Below are 25,681 nucleotides of genomic sequence, written 5' to 3'. Positions count from 1 at the left end.
AAATCTCTAAAGAATCAGATTGACAGGAAGTGCAAAATGGCTAAGCAGGTATGGCTAGAGGACAAATGTAAGGATGTAGAAGTATGTACCACAAGTGGTTTAGATAGATACTGACGACACAAAAAGTAAAGAGACCTTCGGAGAAAAGAGAACCACCTGTACAAATATCAAGAGCTCAAATGGAAAACCGGTCCTAAGCGGAGAAGGGAAAGCAGAAAGGTGGAAGGAGTATATAAATGGTCTGTACAAGGGAGATGTACTCAAGGGGAGTATTATGGAAATGGAATAGGATATAGATGAAGATGAGAAGGGAGATCTGATACTAAGTGAAGACTTTGACAAATTGCTAAAGGACTTAAATAGAAATAAGGCCCCAGGAGTAGACAACATTTCGTTAGAGCTACTGACAAAACTCTTCCATCTGGTAAGCAAGATGTATGAGACAGGCGAAATACCTTCAGACTTAGAGATGAATGTAATAATTCCAATTCTATAGAAAGCAGGTGCTGACTGATATGAAAATAACCAAACTATCTTTTTAATAAGTCACAGTTGCAAAATACTTAACATCAGTTCTTTACAGAAGAATGGAAAAACTGGTAGAAGCCAACCTCGAGGGAATATCAGTTTGCATTCAGGAGAAATGTAGGAACACGCGACACAATTCTGACCCTACACATTCCCATAGAAGATAGGTTAAGGAAAGGCAAACTTATGTTTCTAGCATTTGTAGACTTAGAGAAAGCTTTTGACAATGTTCACTGGAATACTCTCAAATTCTGAAAATGGCAGGGGCGAAATACAGGGAGCAGAAGACTATTTACAAATTCTACAAAACCCAGATGACAGTTATGAGGGTCGAGGGAAGCAGTGGTTGAGAACAGAGTGAAACAGGCTGTAGTCTATTTCCGTTGTTATTCAAGTCTGTATATTGAGCAAGCAGTAAAGACAAATAAAAAATTGGAGAAGAAATTAAAGTCCAGGGAGAAGAAATAAAAACTTCGAGGTTTGCTGATTACATTGTAATTCTGTTACAGACAGCAAAGGACTTGGAAGAGCAATTGAACAGAATTGACAGTGTCTTGAAAAGGAGGATGTAAGGTGAACATCAACAAAAGCAAAACTAGGATAATGGAATGTAGTCGAATTAAATTGGGTGATGCTGAGGGAATTAGCCTAGGAAATGAGACACTTAAAGTAGTAAAGGAGTTTTGCTATTTAGGAAGTAAAATAACTGATGATGGTCAAAGTAGGAAGGATATAAAATGTAGACTGCAATGGCAAGAAAGCATTTTTGAAGAAGAGAAATATGTTAACATCAAGTATAGATTTAAGTGTCAGAGAGTCCTTCCTTGAAAGTATTTGTATGGAGTGTAGCCATGTATGGAAGTGAAACATGGAAGATAAGTAGTTTGCACAAGAAGAGAATAGGAGCTTCTGAAATGTGGTGCTACAGGTGAACGCTCAAGATTAGATGGGTAGTTCATGTAACTAATGAGGATGTACTGAATATAATTAGGGAGAAGAGAAATTTGTGGCACAACATGACTAGAAGAAATGATCGGTTGGTAGGACACCTTCTAAGGCATCAACGGATCACCAATTTAATACTGGTGAGAAGCGAGGGGGGAGGGGGGGGGGGGGGGAACTGTTGAAGGAGAGCTGTATCAGACCAGTCTTTGGACTGAAGATGACAACAACAACAACAACAACTACTACTACTACTACTACTACTACTACTACTACTACCACATCATCATGTGGATACCGCCAGTAAAATGTATTGTAATAAAGTTAGCAGTAAAGAAAAATAAATTTACACCTCATGCCTAATGTTGAAGTTTGACTATGTGAACAACAAAGTATAGTAAACAATAAACTTTTTTCTTTTCATTATTTTTTGGGTGATGTTCGTGAGAAAAAGTTCCTAAAATGTTTGACATTACATGTAAAGTTTGCTGGAAGTCACTAAGTGTTCTCATTATTAAATACTGGATGAATATAGTTCAGGTAATTTGCACTTCATGTGTTATGCTGCCTCAAATCGTTTACACAGTTTCTAACTTTATTACTTGAATTATTGTGTATATCCTTTAACGTAAGTTTATAAACACACACACACACACACACACACACACACCTGGAAGCCATTAGGTAGGTAACCTGCAGCAGTGACTCTTTGCTGTTTTAGCTTTTAGTTATTTAGATACTAGACACTTTAAAGCACATCATCATTCAGTCTAGTCTCCAGTCCCAATAACCGACACAATGTCCAAGTTTCTTTTGCCAGCTTTTAAGTAGAGTTCTGTACAACTAACACGTTAAAGGTCCAGCAAAGTTGATATTTGCTTATATTGTTCATATTGTTGCTGAATAACAACACATTTATTTACTTTCCACATGGCATATTTATTGTGAGCAGTTTGCTGGGTTTTATTAGGGCAGGTGTTTATATTTTGTTCATCTCAGCATAGTGTCCCACATTCTGTAATTCGCACACCATTGATTTGCTCGGCTTTAACATGTTGCTGGAACATTCTGTAACCTTTCTCATCTGCACTGTCACTACTTTCTTCTTTTCATTACCAATAAATTGTGTTTATTGTTTCACAATCAGATGAGAGAATTCTCTCTCAAAACATTATTGTGAATACTACCAGTTATAAAATGTTTGGCAAGAAGCAAGGCTTCAGAGTAAAAGTAAAGGAAAAATCTGAAAATTGTTAACTTGTAATTATGTCATGTAAAACATATATTTTGTTCCATTTGTTTTCTGTCTGTCTGTCGGTCTGTTATAATCTCTTTGATTGAGAAAGATAGAGTTATAAAGTTGACATTTGTGTTACTTAACTAAAGTTGACCATCCCTTGTCTATGTATATACTTTAAGCTTCTTAGTGAATGTGGTCAAAAATACTGCTGTATATGTGCCATATTTTGATACTCACAAACTCGCTCTTCAAAACCTGTGCATGAATGAACTATCTACAAGTTGGTGTAGTTGTAAACCGTGTACCTGGAAACTGAGAGGTTGCAGGATCAAATCTTAATCAGACCATGAGCTTTTCAGAGTCCGTTATAACCTAGCCTTCACTCCTCAATGCTGTGAGGAGTCGTCAGAATGCCTTCTGTCGCTGAGCAGTGTGTCATCAGTGCGCAAGTAGCAGCATTACTGCATTTGCTAGGCAGTCTTTTATTTTAATAACCGTTTAAATTTTGTGTCGAATTGTTTGTGCTCTCTGTAGATTAGTTCAGACTTTCTTTGCACAACAGTATTTAGCATGGATAGGGACTGCGACTGCTGTGTTTGGATGCAGGCTGAGTTGGCATTCCTTCGCTCCCAACTTCAGGCAGTGCTGGCTTCGGTCACACAGCTTGAGGCTGTTGCCAGTGGGCATCACTGTGGGGGTGCGGATAGAGGTTTGTCGGGGACGGTCAATTCGTCCCACATATCCCCCAATCGGACTACGGCTGTGGCTACCGGGATACTGCCCACATTGAGGCTGACCCCTCACCCATGGTAGAGTCGGAGGTCGTCTCGAGGTGTGGCAGGGGATGAAAAACATTCCGGAGGGCTGAACGGAATGCCTGTCCAGTTTGTCTGATGAACCAGTTTCAGGCTCTGTCTCCGGCTGATACTGATCTTCGGCTGGACATGGCTGCTTCTCCTGTTCCAGAGGTTGCCACTCAGTCTGCAAGATCCGGGCGGTTGCAGAGGGTGTGAGCTTACTGGTAGTTGGGAGCTCCAACGTCAGGAGAGTAATGGGGCCCCTTAGGGATATGTCTGCAAGGGAGGGGAAGAAAACTACTGTGTACTCCGTGTGCATACCGGGGGGGGGGGGGGGGGGTCATTCCAGATGTGGAAAGGGTCCTTCCATATGCCATGAAGGGTACAGGGTGCACGCATCTGCAGGTGGTCGCTCATGTCGGAACCAATGATGTGTGTCACTATGGATCGGAGGAAATCCTCTCTGGCTTCCGACGGCTATCTGATTTGGTGCAGACTGCTAGTCTTGCTAGTGGGATGAAAGCAGAGCTTACCATCTGCAGCATCGTCGACAGGACTGACTGCAGACCTTTGGTACAGAGCCGAGTGGAGGGTCTGATTCAGAGGCTGAGATGGTTCTGTGACCGTGTGGGCTGCAGATTCGTCGACTTGCACCATAGGATGGTGGGGTTTCGGGTTCCGCTGGATAGGTTAGGAGTCCACTACACACAGAAGGCAGCCACACGGGTATCAGGGGTTGTGTGTCGTGCATTCGGAAGTTTTTTAGGTTAGATGGCCTTGGGCAAATACAGAAAGGGCAACAGCCTCAAAGGGTGCGGGGCAAAGTCAGGACATAAGGGGACCAAGCTGATAGAAAGCACCGAAGCTGAAATCGTTCTAGGTATGGAAAGCTGGCTGAAGCCAGGGATAAATTCTGCCGAAATTTTTACAAAGGCACACACGCTGTTTAGAAAGGATAGATTGCATGCAACCGGTGGTTGCGTGTTTGTCGCTGTTAGTAGTAGTTTATCCTGTAGTGAAATAGAAGTGGATAGTTCCTGTGAATTATTATGGGTGGAGGTTATACTCAATAACCCTGCGAGGTTAATAATTGGCTCCTTTTACCGACCTCCCGACTCGAACTTTTCGACTCTGTATGTGCAGAACAGGGAATCAGTGATCATAAGGCCATTGCAGCATCCCTGAATATGAAAGTTAATAGGAATATAAAAAAAGGGAGGAAGGTTTATCTGTTTAGTAAGAGTAATAGAAGGCAGATTTCAGACTACCTAACAGAGCAAAACTAAAATTTCTGTTGTGACACTGACAATGTTGAGTGTTTATAGAAAAAGTTCAAGGCAATCATAAAATGCATTTTAGACAGGTACGTGCCTAGTAAAACTGTAAGGGATGAGAAAAAAAACCACCGTGGTTCAACAACAAAGTTAGGAAACTACTGCTAAAGCAAAGAGAGCTTCACTCCAAGTTTAAACACAGCCAAAACCTCTCAGACAAACAGAAGCTAAACGATTTCAAAGTTAACGTAAGGATGGCTATGCGTGAAGTGTTCAGTGAATTCGAAAGTAAAATTCTATGTACAGACTTGACAGAAAATCCTAGGAAGTTCTGGTCTTACCTTAAATCACTAAGTGGCTCGGAACAGCATATGCAGACACTCCGTGATGATGATGGCATTGAAACAGAGGATGACACGCGTAAAGCTGAAATAGTAAATTCCTTTTTCCAAAGCTGTTTCACACAGGATGACTGCACTGCAGTTCCTTCTCTAGATCCTCGCACAAACGAAAAAATGGCTGACATCAAAATAAGTGTCCAAGGAATAGAAAAGCAACTGGAATCACTCAACAGAGGAACGTCCACTGGTCCTGACGGGATACCAATTCGATTCTACACAGAGTACGCGAAAGAACTTGCCCTCCTTCTAACAGCTGTGTACCACAAGTGTCTCGAGGAACGGAAGGTTCCAAATGATTGGAAAAGAGCACAGGTAGTTCCAGTTTTCAAGAAGGGCCGTCGAGCAGATGCGTAAAACTATAGGCCTATATCTCTGACATCGATCTGTTGTGGAATTTTAGAACATGTTTTTTGCTCGCGTATCATGTCATTGCTGGAAACCCAGGTAAACTGTCGCCTGATAAACAAAGTAAGAGCCTACAGAATATCAGACCAGCTGTGTGGCTGGATTGAATAGCTTTTAGCAAACAGAACTCAGCATGTTGTTCTCAATGGAGAGACGTCTACAGACGTTAAAGTAAGTTCTGGTATGCCACAGGGGAGTGTTATGGGACCATTGCTTTTCACAATATATATCCATTGCCTTTCACAATATATATAAATGACTTAGTAGATAGTGTCAGAAGTTCCAAGCGGCTTTTTGCAGATGATGCTGTAGTATGCAGGAAGATCTGCTGCAGATAGGCACTTGGTGCAGGGAGTGGCAACTGACCCTTAACGTAGACAAATGTATTGCAAATACATAGAAAGAAAGATCCTTTATACTGTGATTATATGATAGCGGAACAAACACTAGTAACGATTTGAAGTGGAGTGATCATATAAAATTAATTGTTCTTAAGGCGGGTGCCAAGTTGAGATTCATTGGGAGAGTCCTTAGAAAACGTAGTCCATCAACAAAGGAGTGGCTTACAAAACACTCGTTCGACCTATACTTGAGTATTGCTCATGAGTGAGGGATGTGTACCAGGTCAGGTTGACAGAGGAGAACAGTGCGTTTCGTCATGGGGTTATTTGGTAAGTGTGATAGCGCTACGGAGATGTTTAGCAAACTCAAGTGGCAGACTCTGCAAGAGAAGCGCTCTGCATCGCGATGTAGCTTGCTGTCCAAGTTTCGAGAGGGTGCATTTCTATATGAGGTATCAAAGTTGTTGCTTGCCCCCTACTTATCCTCCCGAGGAGATCATGAATGTAAAATTGGAGAGATTCAAACAGGCATGGAGGCTTTCCGCCAGTCGTTCTTCCCGGGAACCATACGCGACTGGAACAGGAAAGGCAGGTAATGACAATGGCACGTAAAGTGCCCTCCGCCACACACCGTTGGGTAGCTGGCGGTGTATAAATGTAGATGTAGATGCAGATGCAGAAAAAACTCACGGTTCGAATTCCATGTTAAACAGTAGGTCCTTTTTCCCTGGTTGGAAAACTGGGGTGGTTGAATAACTGGGGTAGGTTAGAGACACACAATTTGTCAGAATGGTGTCCAGAAGAAAAACTTGCACCAGACCATTAAGCCACACAAAATTATTATTATTATTATTATTGTCATCATCTTATAAATAATGAAATTTGTACAGAACCCTCAGAAAATGAATCCTATTCACACATGGCTGGTTTTTTTATGTTGATAACACTTTTACAGTCTTTGGACATGAGATTGAAGCTCTTCACCTATTTATTCATCATACGATTAGGGGTGCGTACTAATTTCAGTTGAGATGGAGAGAGGAGGAGGTTATCAAAATTAGACAGTTGGCTCAGCCATTCCTTCAAGCAAACACATACTGACCTTTTTTTCAGTGTGCAAGGCTTTCATCGTGCAATCCAAAAGAGAGGAGTTTTAAACTAAAACAGTTCCTGGCAAGGATCACCTGGATCCCAATATCAGCTACCTGAAAAACGTGTTCTGTAAGAACAGCTGTACTGAACAAGATGTTAAGTTAGGATTGTCTAAGAAAAGAAAGCACATGAATAATTATCAGAAAGAGATCATTCTATAGTACTTCCTTTCTTTGGAGCTACAAAAAATAAGATGCAGACCCTTTGGCAGCCACAGTATTCATTCCATTTTCTGGCCACCTAAGAAAATTAAGTAGATGTTGTGCCAGGAACAGAAAGTCTTGGTCTCAGTGTACCTGGAATTTGTGAAATTCATCATGAACGTGGCAGCAGTTACATTGGTCAGTCAATAGCATTACTTCAGAATGCTACACAGATCAAAAGTCACCTTAAATATCACAACTTTGGCAAAACTACTGGTGCTCAACACAGGCTGTAAACAAACATATGATTATGTTTGAGGGAACAAATTACCAATGTGTGTACTGAAACAATGCATAGAGATTACACAAGGTCCCTTAACAAATATAATAAATGAATCCTTCACATCAGGGACATTTCCAGAGCATCATGTTACCTTCCATTAGGAAGCTGCGTGCAGTCTGTGTCTGTGACTGTGACTGATTGACTGACTGACATGCATCGAGACTAAAAAATAGTGCATTGTTAATGGCTAGGCTCTAGCCGAAATCTGGATTTGCCAAAAGAAAACTGGAGGGGGCGGGGGGGGGGGGGAAGGATGACTGATTGCTGCACTCTATAAATTTCCAAAGCAGTTAAAACAGGCAAGAGTTGTACCTTTGCTTAAGAAAGGTGATGCAGAAGACATAGAAAATTACCAGCCTATTTCCCTGCTGTCACCATTCTCAAAAATAATAGAAGCGATTATGGAAGACAGATTAATGAATTACCTGAATAAATAAGTCTTTTAAGCGAATCATAATTTGGTTTCCGAAGTGGCAAAAATACAGTCAGCCATAATAGAATAAACAAAAGTTGTACTTGATGCTCTTGACAAAGATGAGTGTGTCACAGGTGTATTTTTGGATCTTTCCAAGGCCTTTGACACAGTGGATCACAAGATTTTGTTATATAAATTAGAAGCATAAGGAATAAGAGGGGTAGCTCATGACTGGTTTCAACCATCCCTAGCAGAGAGGGTACAAAGAGTAGAGATAACACATACTTCAAATAGATCCAAACATTTAGTAAAACACTTATCAGAACCAAAATACATTAATATTGGGGTTCCACAAGGTAGCATATTAGGACCAATACTATTCCTGATATACAACAATGACTTTCCCAGCAGTGTTACTCATGGTGAAAAAATTCTCTCTGCTGTTGACATCAATATTATAGTCACTGAGAAAACAAGAGAACTCCCTGCAGAGAAAGCAAATGAAACTCTGAAGGAAGTTTACGATTGGTCAATAAGCAATAAAGTAAGATTGAACATAAAAAAACTAGTGCCATGAATTTCAGTTTGAAGCGAGAAAATAACAATGTTAAATTAAATGTAGGTGGCACCTCTATAGGCTGTGCAACAAGTGCAAAATTTCTAGGTATGAATATTGATTCTCAGTTGAAGTGGCGTGAACACACAAAGGTACTTGCAAACAGACTTGGGATCCTGTGATGAGTGTGTAACATGCTGTGTCTTTTAGTTGCATACTATTCATGTGTACACTCAGTTCTTAGCTATGGCACTCTTTTTTGGGGAACAAATGTACAAAATATGAAAACAATTTTCACACTCCAGAAAAGAGCCACAAGAATAATAAAAAAGTATAGTCGAGCTCTTTGTGTAAAGATCTGTTCAAAATACTGGGGATTTTAACTGCTATGTGTGAATACATTTACCAGTCAGTTTTTCACATCAAGAATATCATTGGTAATTACTGCACAAACAGCTTTTCCATGACCATGGAGCAAGAGCTAGACTCAACTTACATTTAACAAGACAAAAATAAACATAAAATTCAAAATAGCATTTTCTACCAAGGAATAAAACTGTACAATAAATTACCAAAAGACATTAAAGAAATTGCAAAAATACACTTATTTAAAAAGGTAACTAAAAAGTACCTATTATGCAATACATTTTATATATTGAAGGATTACTTAAATAAAACAGAGTAGGGGTTTGGTAAAAAATGTTATACAAATAAATAATAATTATAAAACATCCAACATTCCACATAACACCTTCACACTATGTGTTTTTCCTTCTTTTTTGCTTTTCTAGAAAAACTTACTCTGAGCTGGGCATAGCACAATACTAACACCTCTTCCTCTTTCTGAGCTCAACATCTCACTCATTATAAAGAGATTCTGACTTGGTTTTTCAGGATAGCAAATGGTAAGTTGCGGTACAGAAAATGGCTCAGATATCACCAGAGTGTGTGTGCGTGTGTGTGTGTGTGTGTGTGTGTGTGTGTGTGTGTAGTGAGTGAAGTGTTATGAAACAATGTTTGTATAGTGTGTGCAGTGACTGATAGTGAGATGTGACCTGTTTTGTGTGCCTTCAGATATGTGTTCCATCACTTAAAAATTTATTTGGTATAAAAAGTCTCATTTGCCGTCAGCACTATTTCTTTGAATTACTTAGTATGGAAGAATTACTAAACTTAACATTATTTCTAGCCTTCTTAATCTGTCAAAATGTTAATGATGTTGTTTCTGTTTTCCAGCCTCAAAGTATCGTGCATATTATATACCTGCATTGCTTCGACGTCCTTTGGTGCAGGCACTCCACACTACAAATGATTTGGATTCGTACATCAGAATGGTACGCTTTATTCATGATGGCATGGATAGAGCTGTAGATGCAAGACCTACATTGGACGAAGACAATATATCTACCAGTGGTGTTGATAAAGCAGAAATTGTGGGGCAGATGGTGCTTGATATTGTCATGGTATATCGCAGTAACAGGTCTGCTATCATCAGGGATGTTTTACAGGTTTGTGTTGTTTGTTTATTACTTTAACATTGATTACTTTTATTGTAAATGCCTTGTTTCAACTTAGGGGTTGTCAGAAGATGAGAAGTGACAGCAACATTGAAACTAAGCAAAGTATTATGAATATGTACATAACAATGCCGTATATATGAAAACAGTGTAATATTGTGAAGGTGAAATTATACATACTTTAAATGAGGAAAAATGCTAATGTGTTTCTCTTATTAGCTGTGTGTAATGTTTAATTGGCAGTACATTCTAGACAACATTTGATTGAGAAATTTGAATGTCTTGATGGTTTTACAAAAGTTATGTATAGTTAAAACACTTCAGGATAAGTCATTTAGTATTTTTTACTATGATCTGTGATAGAGATTCAAACATTTTCTAACTAACAAATCTGTGACTGGCACAACAAAATGTGTAACACATGACTATATTTGGCAACACAGTAGCACCACTGCGCATTGCCGCAAGGTGAAAATATATGTTGCCATCCAAACACACTGTCAAGCAGTGTAAGGAAGTCAAAACGGTGAACAAACAGTGAATGCAGAGAGTGAAATGCTGTATGCTTATCCAGGTTTTCTGGGTGTGATTGATTAACGGTACATTTTTGGGTACACAACAGAGTTGTTGATTCCATTTTATACATGATATTTTGACAACTATAGAGCTTGGATGCTATACAAGGAGAGCCCCATCAAAGAATTACAACACCTATAAATAGTGTTCTGAAAGAGTGAGTACTCAGATTTTCTAATTAAATGTGCATTGGATTCAAACTCAGCAATGTCTGAAGAAGTGTTTGAGACTGATGCAGAAAAAAAGAAATAAAAAAATTTCTTATCTGCCTTATGCTGGCTTCCTCACCCAAAAGATTGTTATACTCCAACAGAAACAAAGCACACAGTGTATTTCACTCCCTTCAGCAAAGACAAAGTCTTTTTTGTAATATTAAATACATTTTAGATCTCTGAAAGCCAGGTGGGTACCACAATCCATGAGAATGTGACGTGTCGTATGTGGGCAGACTGTCAGAACAGTCAAGGACAGGCACAAGGAACATCAACAACACACCCAACTAAAACAAACAAATCACCTGTCACCAACCACTACCCCAAATGCAATCATTAAATGAAATACAATGAGACTAGTATCATGATGCAAATGAATCAACTACCCAGCTGTATACTTAATGGACACCATAATTTTCTGATTTTCTACATTTGAGGGCAGTATTCATTTGTGACAGTGCATTGTGTAACCAAAATTGTCTCAATATCACTCATCATTAATCAGAGAAATATACTACCCTCTGCATGTAAAAAAAGTGTGTCCAGTCACGGCAAATGACTTGAGACGTCAGAATGGACTATTTTGCAAAGGTCTTTGCATTCAGACATGTTTGATTGAGTATGACTGATGCAAGTGCTTTAAGACTTCTTAAAATGCTTACATAGTTCATTGGAAGCAAAATAGGAAATTTAGATAATGAAAAGTGATCTCTCTATGACAACTTGTTTTAACTTGTGTAGTCATTAGAGCACTATGAAAGTAATTGCAACCAAGATACTGAAGCAAGTATAGTTTATTAAATGGAACAATATTCTTTCGTAATAGTGTTTCAAAATTGTTGAAAAGATGAGTGCAGTATTATAAAATCTGTTAATGTGTTGTTGAAACTTTTTGCTGAAGTTTCCAAGAAGTGTGTTAAAATTGAAAGGCAAGACAGCTGGAGGTGGCTAGTGCAATGTAAAACGACCAATTGTGGCTGTTTTACAGAGCTTTGTCTTACATACAGCAAGAAAGTTGGCCTTTGCCACTAAGCTGTACTCCACCTTGGCCCATCTTTATACAAAACAGATAGTCAGCTACGATTGTTGTAAATGGAACTGTTTGTTAACTTCTTGCATTTGAAAAGGAGCCCATGAAAAATATTTGAGATGTGGGAACATGCTCATTTTCAGGTGAACTGGTTTTTGGGAAAAGAGCCAACATTGAAAACTAGATAACATGACTGTGCCTGGCATGAGATCCCTACTTGGCAATGTTTACAAGCAGTAGCCTTCAATTTTAATGCCGCATGTTTAACAGCGTAATGTCTGAAGGCCAGCAGAACAGCAGCCAGAACAAATAAGGTTTGTAGAACATACTCGGAGCACAAAGGAGATGCCACAGGAAGGACGTTGGCTCAAAATGTTACATAGGCACATGAGGTATGAAATTTGGGCTCAGTGGTATGTCCAGCAACCCGTGTTGTACAAAGTGAACAAGGTGGTGTAATGTCAAATTCTTGAGAAATAGTGGTAGCTACGACACTGAGTGTTGTTAAGGGAAAGTGGGAATGGTTGGCTCCACATCTGAATTGAGGTGGAAACACTTCAGTTTATGTTGGTCCAAGGACGGGTGAGGTCCCAAAGTGAATTGGAACAGTGTGTCCACAAATGCAAATAATATCACTGCTCAAAAGTGAATATAATAATGAATATTAGACTAGTACAGCACTCAACACTGAAGGTGAAAAACAGTCTGGTCTATTAAGTGATGTTTGGAGTCAAAGGTGGTGAGCAATGGATGATGAATCATGATAAGATGATATTTTCTCCATAAAGGAATAATTTTAATTTCCAAACTGCATCAATAATGGCAAAGACCTCTTGCTCTTTTTGAGAATAGTGTTGCTGAGAAGCAGATCAGGTCTTTGAATCATATGCGATAGGGTGCTCAGTACCTTTGAGATATTTATCGGATAAGACTGCACCAAACCCTTTTTTCTCTCCAAAAATTCTTACCTGGCTGTAACAATATGTTTCTTCATTGAAAAGATTTCATTACATGAACATGACCAGAATGAGATGCCACTACATGAGATATGAAACAAAGAGTAGACTTCAGCCGAAATTTGAAGCTGTTTATTACACACTGAATAAGGCAGAATAACGTAAACTACTTTTGCATATTCAAAAGTAGGATGCCAAGGGATGGGTTGATATCAGAAAAATCTTTTGTTCGAGATTTCAAAACAGACTTCCTTCACGAAAGAGGTACGACTATGAAGAGAGAGATGAATCAATCTGAGATAGACTCCTTTCATGCAGATTTTGGTTCTAGGGCTTTTGAAATGTTGCCTGGAAACATGCTGTGCCAATTGCACACTGGTGCAGCTCCTGTCCCTGCTGGTAATTTTGTGAAATTAGGTTGATACTGTACTTTGTATTTGACTTGTGTGTGTATTAAAAATTATGAACTACTGTCTGCTAGTTGGGGATTAATCTAAGACTGTTGCATCACATAACAGTATACCTGTTTACAATTTTTAAGTTATTGAGTGTCTGTTTTCTTGATATTACACAGCAATGTAAAAACTGCCGATCCTGTTGCTGAAATTGAAACTATTAATATTGGTTTGTTATTGTTCATAACCCTAATATCATCTACGTCTTGAATGGCATTTTTGACCAGGAGACTCCTTCTAGCCGCCTAGTGCATCTCTTTTTATGTGACACCACTTCAGTGAATTGTGTGTCAGTGGCGATGAAATGGTTATAATGATCACACACACACACACACACACACACACACACACACACACACACTGTCCCAAGCAGAGAAAATCCTCGACCTGGCTAGGAATCAAATCTGTGGTCCCATGATCAAGAGTCAGAACACTAACTACAAAACGACAAGCTGCTGACTCCTGTCTTGAAATTTCCATTGTTGTAATCTTTTTGACATATCTTCTTGTGCTGTAATACTGTATATCAAAATTAACATAAAAATTGATTATTTTTGTTGTTATGTTTACCCATGTGGCTATCATTCCTTCGTATGTAACCCTCTTGTCAGTCTTTGTTGTCGTCTGTCCCATTCAAACTGTGATCTGCTTTCTACCTTGAAACCATCCATTTAAATTCTCTCCTGATCCACGGTTCTGGGTGACTTTTCCGAAATATACCCCTGTCCCTAAACTTCCTTCACCCTTCTTCGTTCTCCTTCAACCCTTCTGCCAGAAAAAGTCACTGGTTTCAAAAGCTTGCATAAGTATAACCTTCTTTTTAGTGTGTGTTTTCCTGCTGCCACTTGGGGAGTAGGAGTAGATAAGGTAAATGTAAGATTGTGTCCCAGACAGAAAACACTTTAACAAATTTCTCTTCTTCAGAAATGCTTTCCTTGCCGTTGCCAGTCTACATTTTATATCCTCTCTACTTCGACCATCATCAGTTATTTTGCTCCCCAAATAGCAAAACTCCTTTACTATTTTAAGTGTCTCGTTTCCTAATCTAATTCCCTTAGCATCGCCCGACTTAATTAGACTACATTACATTACCCTCATGTTCATCTTATATCCTCCTTTTTAAGACACTGTCCATTCTGTTCAGCTGCTCTTCCAAGTCCTTTGCTGCCTCTGACAGAATTACAATGTCATCGGCGAACCTCTAAGGTTTTATTTCTTCTCCATGGATTTTAAGGCCTACTTCGAATTTTTCTTTTGTTTCCTTTATTGCTTGCACAATATACAGACTGAATTACATCGGGAAGAGGCTACAACCCTGTCTCACTCCCTTCCCAACCAATGCTTCCCGTTCATGCCCCTTGACTTGTATAACTACCATCTGATTTCTGTACAAATTGTAAATAGCCTTTTGCTCTCTGTATTTTACCCCTGCCACCTTCAGAATTTGAAAGAGAATATTCCAGTCAACATTGTCAAAAGCTTTCTCTAAGTCTACAAATGCTAGAAATGTAGGTTTGCCTTTTATTTAATCTTTCATCTAAGATAAGTCGAAAGGTATTGCCTCATGTGTTCCAATATTTCTACAGAATCCAAACTGATCTTCCCCGAGGTCGGCTTCTACGAGTTTTTCCATTCGTCTGTAAAAAATTCGGGTTAGTATTTTGCAGCCGTGACTTATTAAATTGATAGTTCGGTAATTTTCACATCTATCAACACCTGCTTTCTTTGGGATTGTAATTATTATATTCTTCTTGAAGTCTGAGTGTATTTTGCCTGTCTCATACTTTTTGCACACCAGATGGTAGAGTTTTGTCAGGACTGGCTCTCTCAAGGCTTTCAGTAGTTCTAATGGAATGTTGTCTACTCCTGGGGCCTTGTTTCTACTTAGGTCTTTCAGCGCTCTGTCGAACTCTTCACGCAGTATCATATCTCCCATTTCATCTTCATCAACATCCTCTTCCATTTCCATAATATTGTGCTCAGGTACTAGACCCTCCTTCCACCTTTCTGTTTTCCCTTCTTTGCTTAGTACTATGTTTCCATCAGAGCTCTTGACATTCATACAAGTGGTTCTCTTTTCTCCAAAGGTCTCTTTAATTTTCCTGTAGGCGCTATCTACCTTGCCCCTAGTGAGATAAGCCTCTACATCCTTACATTTGTCCTCTAACCATCCCTGCTTAGACATTTTGAACTTCCTGTCGATCTCATTTTTGAGACGTTTGTATTCCTTTTTGCCTGCTTCATATACTGCATTTTTTATATTTTCTTTTTTCATCACCGTGTGGGCTGCAGATTCCTCAACTTGCGCCGTAGGGTAGTGGGGTTTCGGGTTCCGCTGGATAGGTCAGTAGTCCACTACATGCAACAAGTGGCTACACGGGTAGCAGGGGTTGTGTGGCATGGGCTGGGCGGTTTTTTAGGTTAGATGGCCTCGGACAAGTACGGAAAGGGTAACAGCCTCAACGGGTGTGGGGCAAAGTCAGGACATGCGGGGACCAAGCAGCAATCGGTATTGTAATTGTAAACTGTCGAAGCTGCGTTGGTAAAGTACCGGAACTTCAAGTTCTGATAGAAAACACCAAAGCTGAAATAGTTATAGGTACAGAAAGCTGGCTGAAGCCAGAGACAAATTCTGCCGAAATTTTTACAAAGGTACAGAAGGTGTTTAGAAAGGATATATTGCATGCAACCGGTGGTGGAGTGTTCGTCGCTGTTAGTAGTAGTTTATCCTGTAGTGAAGTAGAAGTGGATAGTTCCTGTGAATTATTATGGGTGGAGGTTATACTCAATAACCGAGCGAGGTTAATAATTGGCTCCTTTTACCGACCTCCCGACTCAGTAGCATTAGTGGCAGAACAACTGAGAGAAAATCTGGAATACATTTACATAAATTTCCTCAGAATGTTATAGTCTTAGGTGGAGATTTCAATTTACCAGATATAGACTGTGACACTCAAATGTTTCGGACGGGTGGTAGGGACAGAGCATCGAGTGACATTATACTGAGTGCACTATCCGAAAATTACCTCGAGCAATTAAACAGAGAACCGACTCATGAAGATAACATCTTGGACCTACTGATAACAAACAGACCCGAACTTTTCGACTCTGTATGTGCAGAACAGGGAATCAGTGATCATAAGGCCATTGCAGCATCCCTGAATATGAAAGTTAATAGGAATATAAAAAAAGAGAGGAACTTTTATCTGTTTAGCAAGAGTAATAGAAGGCAGATTTCAGACTACCTAACAGAGCAAAACTAAAATTTCTGTTGTGACACTGACAATGTTGAGTGTTTATAGAAAAAGTTCAAGGCAATCATAAAATGCATTTTAGACAGGTACGTGCCTAGTAAAATTGTAAGGGAAGGGAAAAAAACCCACCGTGGTTCAACAACAAAGTTAGGAAACTACTGCTAAAGCAAAGAGAGCTTCACTCCAAGTTTAAACGCAGCCAAAACCTCTCAGACAAACAGAAGCTAAACGATGTCAAAGTTAGTGTAAGGATGGCTATGCGTGAAGTGTTCAGTGAATTCAAAAGTAAAATTCTATGTACCGACTTGACAGAAAATCCTAGGAAGTTCTGGTCTTACTTTAAATCACTAAGTGGCTCGGAACAGCATATGCAGACACTCCGGGATGATGATGGCATTGAAACAGAGGATGACACGCGTAAAGCTGAAATAGTAAATTCCTTTTTCCAAAGCTGTTTCACAGAGGAAGACCGCACTGCAGTTCCTTCTCTAAATCCTCGCACAAATGAAAAAATGGCTGACATCGAAATAAGTGTCCAAGGAATAGAAAAGCAACTGGAATCACTCAACAGAGGAACGTCCACTGGACCTGACGGGACACCAATTCGATTCTACACAGAGTACGCGAAAGAACTTGCCCTCCTTCTAACAGCCGTGTACCGCAAGTCTCTAGAGGAACGGAAGGTTCCAAATGATTGGAAAAGAGCACAGGTAGTTCCAGTTTTCAAGAAGGGTCGTCGAGCAGATGTGCAAAACTATAGACCTATATCTCTGACGTCGATCTGTTGTAGAATTTTAGAACATGTTTTTTGCTCGAGTATCATGTTGTTCTTGGAATCTACTCTGTAGGATTCAACATGGATTCCGGAAACAGCGATCGTGTGAGACCCAACTCGCTTTATTTGTTCATGAGACCCAGAAAATATTAGATTCAGGATCCCAGGTAGATGCTATTTTTCTTGCTTTCCGGATGGCGTTCGATACAGTTCCGCACTGTCACCTGATAAACAAAGTAAGAGCCTACGGAATATCAGACCAGCTGTGTGGCTGGATTGAAGAGTTTTTAGCAAACAGAACACAGCATGTTGTTATCAATGGAGAGACGTCTACAGACATTAAAGTAACCTCTGGTGTGCCACAGGGGAGTGTTATGGGACCATTGCTTTTCACAATATATATAAATGACCTAGTGGATATTGTCGGAAGTTCCATGCAGCTTTTCGCGGATGATGGTGTAGTATACAGAGAAGTTGCATCATTAGAAAATTGTAGCGAAATACAGGAAGATCTGCAGCGGATAGGGTCTTGGTGCAGGGAGTGGCAACTGACCCTTAACATAGACAAATGTAATGTATTGCGAATACATAGAAAGAAGGATCCTTTATTGTATGATTATATGATAGCGGAACAAACACTGGTAGCAGTTACTTCTGTAAAATATCTGAGAGTATGCATGCGGAACGATTTGAAGTGGAATGATCATATAAAATTAATTGTTGGTAAGGAGGGTACCAGATTGAGATTTATTGAGAAAGTCCTTAGAAAATGTAGTCCATCAACAAAGGAGGTTGCTTACAAAACACTCGTTCAACCTATACTTGAGTATTGCTCATCAGTGTGGGATCCATACCAGATCGGGTTGACAGAGGAGATAGAGAAGATCCATAGAAGAGCGGGGCGTTTCGTCACAGGGTTATTTGGTAACCGTGATAGCTTTACAGAGATGTTTAACAAACTCAAGTGGCAAACTCTGCAAGAGAGGTGCTCTGCATCGCGGTGTAGCTTGCTCGCCAGGTTTCGAGAGGGTGCGTTTCTGGATGAGGTATCGAATATATTGCTTCCTCCTACTTATACAGGGTGTTTCAAAAATGACCAGTATATTTGAAACGGCAATAAAAACTAAACGAGCAGCGATCGAAATACACCGTTTGTTGCAATATGCTTGGGACAACAGAACATTTTCAGGCGGACAAACTTTCGAAATTACAGTAGTTACAATTGTCAACAGCAGATGGCACTGCAAGTGATGTGAAAGACATAGAAGACAACGCAGTCTGTGGGTGCGCCATTCTGTACGTCGTCTTTCTGCTGTAAGCGTGTGCTGTTCACAACGTGCAAGTGTGCTGTGGACAACATGGTTTATTCCTTAGAACAGAGGATTTTTCTGGTGTTGGAATTCCACCGCCTAGAACACAATGTTGTTGCAACAAGACGAAGTTTTCAGCGGAGGTTTAATGTAACCAAAGGACCAAAAACCGATACAATAAAGGATCTGTTTGAAAAATTTCAACGGACTGGGAACGTGACGGATGAACGTGCTGGAAAGGTAGGGCGACCGCGTACGGTAACCACAGAGGGCAACGCGCAGCTAGTGCAGCAGGTGATCCAACAGCAGCCTCTAGTTTCCGTTCGCCGTGTTGCAGCTGCGGTCCAAATGACGCCGATGTCCGCGTATCATCTCATGTGCCAGAGTTTACACCTCTATCCATACAAAATTCAAACGCGGCAACCCCTCAGCGCCGCTACCATTGCTGCACGAGAGACATTCGCTAACGATATAGTGCACAGGATTGATGACGGCGATATGCATGTGGGCAGCATTTGGTTTACTGACGAAGCTTATTTTTACCTGGACAGCTTCGTCAATAAACAGAACTGGCGCATATGGGGAACCGAAAAGCCCCATGTTGCAGTCCCATCATCCCTGCATCCTCAAAAAGTTCTGGTCTGGGCCGCCATTTCTTCCAAAGGAATCATTGGCCCATTTTTCAGATCCGAAACGATTACTGCATCACGCTATCTGGACATTCTTCGTGAATTTGTGGCGGTACAAACTGCCTTAGACGACACTGCGAACACCTCGTGGTTTATGCAAGATGGTGCCCGGCCACATCGCACGGCCGACGTCTTTAATTTCCTGAATGAATATTTCGATGATCGTGTGATTGCTTTGGGCTATCCGGAACATACAGGAGGCGGCGTGGATTGGCCTCCCTATTCGCCAGACATGAACCCCTGTGACTTCTTTCTGTGGGGACACTTGAAATACCAGGTGTACCACCAGAATCCAGAAACAGTTGAACAGCTGAAGCAGTACATCTCATCTGCATGTGAAGCCGTTCCACCAGACACGTTGTCAAAGGTTTCGGGTAATTTCATTCAGAGACTACGCCATATTATTGCTACGCATGGTGGATATGTGGAAAATATCGTACTATAGAGTTTCCCAGACAGCAGCGCCATCTGTTGTTGACAATTGTAACTACTGTAATTTCGAAAGTTTGTCTGCCTGAAAATGTACTGTTGTCCCAAGCATATTGCAACAAACGGTGTATTTCTATCGCTGCTCGTTTAGTTTGTATTGCCGTTTCAAACATATCGGTCATTTTTAAAACACCCTGTACCTCCCAAGGAGATCACGAATGTAAAATTAGAGAGATTAGAGCATGCACGGAGGCTTTCAGACTGTCTTTCGAACCATACGAGACTGGAACAGGAAAGAGGGGTAATGACAGTGGCACGTAAAGTGCCCTCCGCCACACACCGTTGGGTAGCTTGCGGAGTATAAATGTAAATGTAGATGTAGATGTGCCCCTGGAAATGTCTTACAATTTAAAACCTGGTTCCTAAATCTCTGTCTTACCATTATATAATCTCTCTGATACCTTATAGTATCTCCAGGATTCTTTCATATTTAAGTACTGATTTATTATTAGTTATTCTGTTCGTGAACAGGCTAGCAGTCTGCTTATACCCTGTAGAGCAAGAATTGAAAGGAAAATGATGTACTTTCACTCATGGCGATAACCACTTTGCTAACAATGGTAACTGTATGTAAGCGGGGCAATAAAAGCTGTAAAATGGGTCCATTGTTCGGTTTTGTCACACATCGGATTTGTCCGGAACACTTCATGTTGACTTCCCTGGTGTTTCCGCCCACCCCAAACAACGGTGACCTAGCAGTTTTTAGTGTGGTTAAGTGTTAGTGGTGAAGATAAACATTGCAGTTTCTATTGGTAGTGCCAAGTGCAGATTACACCAGCATTTTCCGTCACACGCCTCCACCCACAGCAAAGACCAAGCTTGTTTATTAGATTTTTGTTCATTATTTTCGGCAGCTGTCTTTGAGGAAATTCAGATATGAAGAAATAGCACACTAGTTGTGATAAAAATTGTTTTTTAATGCAGCTAGTGTGCTATTTCTTCACATCGGAAATCTCGTTACTCCATTCGCTCTGCCACCTCCAATGCAATCGAACTACTTCTTTGTGCCAACAGTACTTGCTCAACACACTGAAAGAGAGAGTCTGGACGTGATGAAAACTCAAAAAGTAATAAGACTCCTTCACAGAGTGAAAGTAAAATTATGTTCTGCTACAATTTCAAATCAAAAATTCCAAATACTTTATGGAAATTGCAAAAAAAAGTAATATAAAATAAAAAATCAGCTCTCGATATTGTCGTTTCAATATTGACGCATTGCTAATAAAATTATCGCTTATAAATATCCGTATTTTTTTGGAAAAAATATTGATGTATCGATATTTTTATCATCAGCCTTAGCCTTCACAGACAGGGATTTTCTTGACTAATGGAAGGAAGTCACAGTCTTCTATTGGTGTAAAAATTGGGTCAACAAATTCCAGTGTAGGCCAGAGATTTTTCCATAATTCTCGTAATGCTTGTTGAGTGGTGTTATCTCATGCTGCAGCCAACCATTAAATCACATCATTTATTGTATTTTTTGTTAAGTTTTGCAGGATTTTGATTTCATTTTCATCCTCTTTAAGTAAGGAGCGAAGCAGCATTTTTCTGTATTTTTTATTTATAGCACCGGTCCATAAGCTGAAGAATTGAAGTTGCATTCATTGGCAGAAAAACTCATTTTGTGTCTTCACAAACAAATTTAGTTGTTCTGGGTGGGGCAGACCATTGTCTATAAATAGCAGAGCACGATCAGGCAGTTCATTTTATCTATTGAATGAGATCACTTTAGGGACAAATTGGTGCTTGAACCATTACTTGAGCAAGTCTCGCTCTGTCCAAGCATTTTTTTGAGTATTATAATACACATGTTAATGTTTTTGAATGTTCACGGTTTCACCGATTTGCCTATTATATCAGCGGAAATTTGTTTGTTGCCAGGCATTTTGCAAGCAAATACAGTTAAATGTTCTTTGTACATTTTGAACCTTTGGCAAAGCCTTAAAATTCGTCCAGTTTCATCTGCATTGTAAACTTGCTGTGGTGAGCAGTTTTGAGAAGAAACAAGGTCATTAAATTATTTTAGGTAAACGGCAGCAGTTTCATTGTCAGCTGACAGTTTTTCCCCAGCAATCGTGAGCTGTCTAATTCTGTGTCTTTTCATCCAACAATCCATAAAATGCCACCTAACTGAAAATGGTGGGTCATTGTTCAATTGAAGCACCTTTTACTTTGCCAAAGGACCAGAAATGGGGATTCCTTTATGTCTTTCTTGAGTGAACCATAAGAATAACGCCTCCTCAGATTTTTCGTATGAAGATTTAGTTGTTTTTTTTTTTTTTTTTTTTTTTTTTTTTTTTTTTTTTTTTTTTTTTTTTGCCACATTTCCAGAGTTATTTCATTTGAAGCAGAACTTAGTTTTAATGCATATCCCCCCCATCCCACATCTCCTCCGGTCACTATTCGTTTCTTTTCTGACACCATATTCGAGTATTTAGTAGCACTTTCTCCCTTGTCCAGTCTTTTTAACACTTCAGGTTTTTGTTTTAAGGTAATTCAGCATTTATGAAACAAAGCTTAATAATAAATTTGAAATAATGTGTGCAGAAATTGAGAGGGAGAGGAGTAGGTGAGATGTTGGTTTTACAAGTTGTTAGAGGTCACTAACACATGTCTTGTACAGCTTTCACATGTCCAAATTTTCACTCAGTATCCAATATATAGCACTTTTTGAAATACCTATGATATGTGGTAGCTTACACACTTTCAGTTAACAGGCATCCTGTTCTATTCTGTGTATTTTCTTCACAGTTTCTGTCACCATCACCTTGTAACAGGGCGCGGATGATCGATGCTATGTGACACGCAACGAGAGGATACATAAATACATTATTAACACCAATTACTTCTTGACGCACTTTCCTCTGAACCATTTCCATGTCATCACTTTACTATAATAGCACTTGTAGCAACACTTCAACCTGAATATTAACAATGCTTTTACATGCAGAGCTACACGCTACACCACATAACAGTTTCGTGTCCCGTGCTCGACTCACTACAGACGCGACTGCCCACAAAGGTACTCCACAACTAAGCCAGCGATATGACAATATGCGTACAACCTCATTTGATTGACCACACCAATGTTTGTTTTTCCAGCTTGTACAGTCTTGCTTAAATACTGCCACTCACTATTTTAATGTTGTAAACATCCCTCAGCTGTAATGTTAGTTGGACTAAGACCTTGAAACTGAAGCTATTGTATTACATAACAATGACCATTTTTATCCATATTTTCAAATTTTCTGATTGTGTTCACTATTGATGACTGTCAAACCAGTGCTAAACAGCTAAGCATTGTCCAGTTTCAAACTTAAGTTTTATAAGGTTGATACTTTCTACCATAGTCCATTGTGAAATAACAATCACTATCTATACATCAGGCTGGGTACTTCTGGGACAGCACTCGTATCTACACTGAGGTCATGGGATAGTGATATGCACATGTACAAATGGTGGTAGAATCGCACACACAAAACATAAAATGGCAGATTATTGGTGAAGCTGTTATTTGTACTTAGGTGATTCATGTTAAAAGGTTTGCAGCATGATTATAACCACACAGTAGAAATTTAATAGACTTTGAACTGGAATGGTAGTTGGAGCTAGTCACAAGGGGCACACTCTTTTGGAAATTGTTGGGGAATTCAGTCTTCTGAGATCCATAGTGTCAAAAATGTGACAGTGCTACCAAATTTCAGTCATTGCCTGTCACTACGGACAACACAGTGGCCGAGGGCCTTCACATAACAATAAGGAGCAGTGATGTCTGCATAGAGTTATCAGTACTAACAGAGAAGCAACACTGCCTAAAATAACCACAGAAATCAATGTGGGACGTACAATGAACATACCCACTAGGACAATGCGGCGAATCTTGACGTTAATGGGCTATGGCAGCAGGTGACTGACATGAGTGCCTTTGCTAACAGCATGATGTCACCTGCAATGCCTCTCCTGGACTTGTGATCATATTGGTTGGACCATGGGTGACTGGAAAACTGTGGCCAGGTCAGATGATTTCTGATTTCAGTTGACAAGAGTTGAGGTAGGGTTCGAGTGTGGTGCAGACCCCACCCTAGTTGTCATAAAAGCACTGTGCAAGCTGGTGATGACTCCATAATGATGTGGGCTGTGTTTACATAGAACATACTGGGTCCCCTGGTCCAACTGAACCGATTATTGGCCGGAAATGGTTATGTTTGGCTACTGGAAGACCATTTGCAGCTGTTCGTGGACTTCATTATTCCAAACAATGATGTCATGTCAAGGGCCACAATTGTTTGCAATTGGTTGGAAGAACACTCTGGGCAATTTGAGCGAATGATTTGACCACCTGACCACCTGACATAACCCCATCGAACATTCATGGGGCATAATTGAGACATCAGTTCCTGCACAACATCCTGCACCAGCAGCACTTTTGAAATTTTAGGTAGCTATTGAAGCTGCATGGCTCTTATTTCTGGACTTGGTGAGTTCATGGCATGTTGAATTGCTGCACTAAGCTGGGTAAAAGGAGGTCCAACATGATGTTAGGATGTATCCCGTGACTTTGGTCATTTGAAAGTGTGTGAAATGACCAGCTTATTTGTACTGCTCTCAAATTGTGAGATGAAAAAAATGATTGCACTAGACTGCAACTCGGTGGAGTACCAATCTCTTCAAGGAGTGCCACTGGAGCTTGAAGAGAGTCAACAGCTATGTTGACCAATTAAGCAGCTGAAATCTGTTGTCAATTGTCAAAACTAATGGAAAGAATTCCATAACAAAAGGCAGTGTTTGTGTTTATATAGTATTGTTTGTCTGTAAGTGGATACAACTACTTCCATGTCTTCCCATGCAGGAATGTGTTTGAGACACATGTACAGAAATGAAATTTTGGAGAAGAAATAAATTTTTGAAAAGAAATAAAACTTTGAGGTTCGCCAATGACATTGTAATTCTGTCAGAGACAGCAAAGAACTTGGAAGAGCAGTTGAATGGAATGGACAGTGTCTTGAAATGAGGATATAAGATGAACATGAACAAGAGGTAAATGTGGATAATGGAATGTAGTAGAATTAAGTCGGATGATGCTGAGACACTTAAAGTAGTAAAGGAGTTTTGCTATTTGGGAAGCAAAGTAACTGATGATGGTCGAAGTAGAGAGGATATAAAATGTAGACTGGCAATGGCAAGGAAAGCGTTTCTGAAGAAGAGAAATTTGTTAACATCGAGCATAGATTTAAGTGTCAGGAAGTCGTTCCTGAAAGTATTTGTATGGAGTGTAGCCATGTTGGGAAGTGAAACATGGACGATAAATAGTTTGGACAAGAGTATAGAAGCTTTGGAAATGTGGTGTTACAGAAGGATGCTGAAGATTAGATGGGTAGATCGCATAACTAATGAGGAGGTATTGAATAGAATTGGGGAGAAGAGGAGTTTGTGGCACAACTTGACAAGAAGAAGGGACCGGTTGGTAGGACATGTTCTGAGGCATCAAGGAATCACAAATTTAGCATTGGAGGGCAGTGTGGAGGGTAAAAATCATAGAGGGAGACCAAGAGATGAATACATTAAGCAGATTCAGATGGACGTAGGTTGCAGTAAGTTCGGGGAGATGAAGAAGCTTGCACAGGATAGAGTAGCATGGAGAGCTGCATCAAGCCAGTCTCAGGACTGAAGACCACAACAACAACAACAACAACAACGTACATTTTAATACTAGTGCTGTAGGCAGTGATTTTGTCCTGCAAGATGACACTGCTCATGTACATAGTAGCCAGTTCCCTCTACTGACTTGAATATCATTTTTTGGGTGCACTCAGGAATCACAGTGAAGTTTACAGTTCTCATTCCCACACTATTCTGTCCATGTGATAGTGGGAGTGGCTTT

The 25,681-nt window shown here is 40.0% G+C and overlaps 1 protein-coding gene across 1 annotated transcript in view; it reads left to right on the top strand.

The window, feature by feature from the left end:
- Positions 1 to 25,681, top strand: part of LOC126277946 (leucine-rich PPR motif-containing protein, mitochondrial) — a 185,637-nt gene that overhangs the window by 74,561 nt on the left and 85,395 nt on the right. Inside the window, exon 9 of the mRNA XM_049977541.1 lies at positions 9,774 to 10,045. Within this exon, the coding sequence (XP_049833498.1) occupies positions 9,774 to 10,045 (272 nt within the window). The remainder of the gene's footprint in view (positions 1 to 9,773; positions 10,046 to 25,681) is intronic.

The sequence above is a fragment of the Schistocerca gregaria genome, chromosome 6 (genome assembly GCF_023897955.1).
Source record: "Schistocerca gregaria isolate iqSchGreg1 chromosome 6, iqSchGreg1.2, whole genome shotgun sequence".
NCBI classification, from domain to species: Eukaryota; Metazoa; Arthropoda; class Insecta; order Orthoptera; family Acrididae; genus Schistocerca; species Schistocerca gregaria.
The sequence above is the reverse complement of the archived record's forward strand: the minus strand, read 5'-3'. Positions and strand labels throughout refer to the sequence as shown.